A 6,000-nucleotide genomic window follows, 5' to 3' on the forward strand; every position below is an offset into this window, starting at 1 on the left:
ATCACTTCACTCAGAGAGCCATCTGGGAGGTAGATTATAGTTACTTCCGTTTCCCTGTTCTCGTACAGTGTCCTTTTAAGCGCGCTCGCCGAAACGGCGCGGCGGCGCGGTAGCAACGGTAATTAATTAGTAATTATATCAGCGGCTGCCCCGGAAAAAGCTAGTCCGCCTGCGCGAAATGGTTGCCGTGCGCTCTCCCGACGAAACTCTCCCCGATAACTTTGCTTTCTGACCTAACTCCAATTTCCGTTAATTATATTGTGGCTGCCTACTTTCTCCTTCTCTCTTTATCCCATCCTCTCGCCTTCTCTCTCCTCTCAACTTTCTTTCCTTGGGTTCATTTTTTTTCTTCATTTTCCTTAATTCTTTCTCCCAGTCTCCGGCAAAGGTCGCCGATACCTCGAAAGTAGGAGAAAAATTTCGGCTCGGGTAAAGAAGTATGCGTTGTGCTCTTGCTTTTGGATTGTAGAAAAGTTTGACAATTAAAATAATTTTAAGTAAATAAGTTCATTCAAGTAGATAATTTTGTAGAAAACACAACTTTAATCTTTTTTGCTAATTATGTCTTTCTCGAATGTTGTAAGCTAGAAAAATAACAGATAACATATAATCTTTGATCTAATTATCATTAATGAAGAGATGGATATTCTTTGAGAACGCGGAGTAGAGAGCTTATAGACATTACATTGATGTAACTTGTAACTGAAGACGCAATCGCGACTGGAAACAACGCAGTCATGCGATACACCTGCTATTAGACACCTACGGGGATACTCGATACGCGTTGCAATTCTCCGAACGTAATCTACGGGAGCGGGTTGGAAATTAAGAGCCGTGATAATGACCGAGCGTGTCCAGAACCAATCCGGTATTCGATAGCGAGAGGAACAACGCGGGAGAGACTCACATGGTCGCTTTAGCACAAAATGTCAATTTCTCTCTTTCGAATTTCTCTCTCTCTCTCTCTCGAATATTAATAAATCCCATCTGCTGTCGTTTCCATCGACTCCGTTTTCGCAACTTCGAAACACAGTCGCGGAAGGGGGAAGTCGGTATATTCTTATAGCGAATTCGCAAGATTCCTCGTCGTCTTTCCTGCCCCCTTCCCACCCCGACCCTCACCCTTTTCTCTCCCAGCTTCGTCTCTTCCCTCTGTCGATTCTCCGCTCATCTGGGATTCCGAAACACTTGGACTTATTAAATGCAAAATGCTTCCGGCAAACAATGCTTAATCGCGACGTCGCTCCTCGTTGTAATCCTCGTTTCTACAGATGCAAACGTGAAGAGAGAGAGAGAGAGAGAGAGAGGAGAAAGAGAGATGGAGGAAAGACCTAGAAGGATAAACGATCGCGCGCGACGAGGAGAGGAAATCAGTTCTCTCTCGCTCGTTCACGTTTTCACGATAATCCGATCTCTCTAAGGAGATTCTCCATTTTTACAACTTCGTTTGAGCTCGCGGCGGACTCCGTTGCCGAGGGGAATCCGAAATATTCGCGGAATCTCGGATTTACGCTCGCGGCTCATGAAAAACCGGGCGGTAAAGACGGCCATCCGGCGAGGGAGATAAAAAACTCTTCCGCAGTGATGAAGCAACACCCCAACTGTTTGACAATAAGTCTCCATTTTGATTATTTAAAAGTATGGAAGAAACGGCGATTTCTCCTATTCTTATCAAATCGTTCGAGGACAGTATTATTTTATAATTATATTTCTCTGTGTGTTCTACTTTTCACATATGTTAAATTCCGGGATTTGAAGCGAATAATTATCGTATTACGTTCGATATAAAGCTCATATTTTATAACTATATATAACCTACGGATAAATACAGCCCTCCAGTTGCACTCAATTTACAGCTCGGATCATCGCAATAGACAACAGGTTATAGCCGTTTTTCCTCTGATGTAACATTACACACTAGCACGTATTTTCTTCTTTCGACTGGAAGAAAAACACGAACTTTTCAGCTCGCGCGATCGCCGCGTCTCGCGGAGAAAATAATTCCGCGGATCTCGACATTTTCCGCGGTTTGTTTCCGAGAGAATAGGAGAAACGGAAAAGAAACACCAGTTACAATTGTTTCATTACGTTCCCCTTAGCCCCGGATTGTTGAAGAAAGGTAACCCTGACGCGTACAAGCCCGCCGGGGTTGAAAAATATCGTAGCGAGCACGACTATATGAATTGTTTTGCGTTTCCGGCTCGCGGACAGTTTCAGATTCTCAGATTAAAATCTAAAAACTTGTCGACTGACTAAGCGAGTATATCGCCCGCAGGCAGCGATCGAATCTGCCTCTTTCTAACAGTCTCTTCTGTTCCAGGCTGCACGTTCCCGGAAGAGTGGTACGGCCGGTGGTTCCAGTCCGGGAACACGGATCTGGTGACCGTCAACGGCTCCGAAATCACCAGCAAGGGCTTCTGCATGGAGAGAAGTGGCGACAAGTTTCTCGTTCACGACGTGTGAGTATCCCTCTCGTTTGAATTGCAAGTGGAGCCTGACCGATCGAACGATATGAAACGATAGTATAGTATTCTGTCCTTTTGTACCTCCCATCGTATCTCCTCGCACCCCTTTCTCCTCTTCCTTCTCGCGAATCAACGCCCGGGTGCTCCCGTGCTCGCTCCCTTCTTTCCAGCTTTTATTAATTAACTGCGCTCCGACAAAGCGCTCGAGGCGACGTGCCAGCCGAGAGATAGATAGATAGATAGATAGATAGAGATAGAGAGAGAGAGAGAGAGGGAGCACTCACCGTATAAAACGTTTCTCCTGAAATTCCATCCGTGAAACCGGAGCAGGGGTGGCTTTGAGATCGAAGAGAACGAGCGATCCGGCAGCGCACGCGTGGCTCTCGTATATCGATATATGTGTTACCTTTACCGTCCGCTGCCGTATTTGTGCCTCACGTGTGTGTATACGGTGATGAGATTTACGACGAATGCGTAGTCGACGAATGTAGTACGCGAACGTATGACTAAATGTTAAATAGAAACCGCTCCGCGAACGAGCGCCCCGGGGGCGAACTGACGAGAACTGCCGGCCTCTCGGTTTTCCATCCCATGGTCCGCCGCGCGAAAAAGCACCGCTTTTCAGTTCGTTATAAAGCCGCGTGTAAGTTATAATTACGATCGCTATAGCGCGCTAACTATCGCGTAGCTACTCCCAGAGTAGCTACCTCCTGGAGACTTTGCGCGACTCATTTCGTGAAAAAGTGATTTGTAAAACGTAGAGCGACATTTTATATTATTCAGAGCGTATTACATTTTATATGATACCTTACGAAAGATTCTACTAAAGATTAATGGTCCAAGAAATCTCGCACTAAATATAATTGTCGAATGTTTTATTAACGTTAATAAGGTAAAATTTAATTAAAACAGAAGAGAAATATTTTTTTTTTGTTTGTAGCTGATATATAAAATTAACGAAATGAATTATTCAAATATTTTTCGATATTTTCGCGAAAAAAACTTTTCATTTGTATATAACGAGATTATATCTCATGTATCGCCGTGTTTCTCCGACTCGCGTATCAACAGCGTTGGAAAATAATTGAAACGACGAATTCTCCGGTCACGTTATGGAAAGGAAAACATTTTTCATTGGACCGATCGTGTGCTTTTCCGTAACCAGAATTCTTCCTATATTTCCATTTGCACATTTTTTGCAAAATTCGCACGTCGCGTGTACATAGATCCACATGTTATATTTCGTCGGAATAAACCGTACCATATGTCTGTATACTTTCGCCGTAGTTTCTAGTCAAACACGATCTTTTATCCCGCGTTAGAATTACAGAAACGATATCGCGCAGCCCATCCGAATGAAAGTAAAGTTCCGGGGTGAAATCGTTCGCGATTTTTACTGATTGTGAGAAGCGCTCAGAATCGGTTCGTTCTCGCTCGAAGCGAGAGTTGCTTTGTTGCAGAGAACCCAATTAATTTTGTTTGATCGGCACTTTTTCCAATTTTGCTACCGTTTATCGCCTCCCAATCCCCTTCCTTTATATCCTTCTCATCGAAGGTAAAGTTAAAGTGCGGTCCACTTCGATCGGATATAATATGCACGGTCGATATATATATATACACGAGATGTCCTGCGATAGAATGTTCATAGTTCAGAGTTAAACTTTCAGTCGATTATTAAGCTAATTTTCCAACCAATCCGATGTAGTCTCGATTTATAGATATTCTATCGCAGGCTATCATGTATATCGGATGTCGTATAGTTACACGAGCACTTGTGTCGATCGGCTCGACTTGATTGAACGTGCGGCAATAACATTAGCGAGCAAAGAAGCTGTTTTTCGCGGTCGTTATTGGTTCTCCTGGGAAGATGAATGTATGAGCGAAGAAAAATAGACGGTGGAATCTCGCGATAGAATCGCGAGAACGATCTATTTCCTTTCGTTGATATCGCGCGCGTATAATAGGTGTAATTCAACGTTCGATATAGATATCATTATCAACGGGATGCAATGTTATTTATTTGCAATTCGCGTTCTGCCCTATTTCTACGAGACTCACGGATATACGACCCACGAATTGGGTCGAGTAGGGATTTCGCCGGATGGGCAAAGCGGTTTTATAACATACAAATTTTTTTGTGTAACAAACGCTCCAATTCGCGGATTAATTCTGGCGATATATATTCGCGATTCTTGTTATTGAATTTATATCGACTGTACAAATACTATGAAAAAAGACGATTATATTTATAGCCGTCAATATATATATAGGAGATTATTTATCAATATATAAAACATACAAGATATATGTAGAATTTGAGGGAATCGATATATTTTTGCATTCTCAGGTGAATATATCTAGTTAAAAATTTGTGTACTTTAAGCTTTGGAGTTTCGCAATTTGAGAACAAGTCTCAACAGTAAATCACTATGGGACATGGGGACATAAGGTAGACGTTGAATTGAGAGTAATTCTCAAACGGTATCCATTTGAGAGTGCAGCCTCTTGGGAGCAACTTCTGAAAGCAAAACTCTCGCGAGTAATAGATAGGAAACACAAACTAAATAAGTCTTAATAGCAGTATTTTTATTAGACTCTTTTCATTCATACAATACTTTAACTTTGTAATACCTTTCTTTGTCGAATGTAAAATCTTTTTAAATTCTTATCTCTAAAAATTGAACAAAACGCTAAGTTCCTTGGAAAAATGGATTAATCTCATTTGTTGATTAAGATCTTTTTATTTGTGTAACAAAAAAAAACAATTTTTATTAAATAGATTATACTTATAATTATTTAATCAAGAAATATTAGAACTTTATTTAAGTAACGACAGTGCGAAAGAAAAGACAGTCATTCCCAACGATCGTATCGATTTTAGCAATGCAACTATTTATTAAATGATGACAGAACAGGCTCATTGTTTATTCATATCCGCTCCTTGGAAGCAACCATGATTTTCTTAGCGTTATATACAAGCGGTGGCATACGTGGATAGGTAGACGAACGAGCGGAGAAAATGATCGTGGGAATAGAAGCAGGATGAGAGGAAGAAAAGGACAACGCGGATGGAGCGGCGGGTGACGTGGAAGCCGAGTAGAGTTGAGAGCTAAGTTTTAATTAATGTAATGGAGAGTAGCGCGTGATTAGCTTCCCAATCAGCAAGCTCCCCCCCCCCCCCCCCCCCCCCCCCCCCCCCCCGCCCTCGCGAGGCGGTTTACAATGTAGCATGTACTTTGTAAGTTTGGGTCCCCTATTCGCTATATTTACCAAAGTTGCTGCTAACGGTTAATTTTCTGAAAATTTATTGATTTATGTCTGTATTATAAAATAAAATAATTATATTGTGTCTTATAAGACAATATAATGAAAGCAAATAATAAAGACAAAGTTATACATTTTTAATATATACTACCTTGTTTTTTTAATTATTTTCAGAAAATTAACAGTTAGCAGGAAATTTTATTATAATTTTATTATAATTAACATTAAAAATGGCTAATACTAAATAGAGAGAGGGAGAGGGAGAGGGAGA

At 41.3% G+C, this 6,000-nt stretch overlaps 1 protein-coding gene across 5 annotated transcripts in view; it reads left to right on the forward strand.

The window, feature by feature from the left end:
* LOC115242733 overlaps nucleotides 1-6,000 on the forward strand; it is a 238,973-nt gene that overhangs the window by 196,413 nt on the left and 36,560 nt on the right. For all 5 annotated transcript variants that reach the window (XM_029819250.1, XM_029819249.1, XM_029819251.1 and 2 more), the window contains one exon: nucleotides 2,321-2,459. In XM_029819250.1, the coding sequence (XP_029675110.1) occupies nucleotides 2,321-2,459 (139 nt within the window). The remainder of the gene's footprint in view (nucleotides 1-2,320; nucleotides 2,460-6,000) is intronic.

Source organism: Formica exsecta, unplaced genomic scaffold (assembly GCF_003651465.1).
Source record: "Formica exsecta isolate Colony F162 unplaced genomic scaffold, ASM365146v1 scaffold62, whole genome shotgun sequence".
Classification (NCBI taxonomy): Eukaryota; Metazoa; Arthropoda; class Insecta; order Hymenoptera; family Formicidae; genus Formica; species Formica exsecta.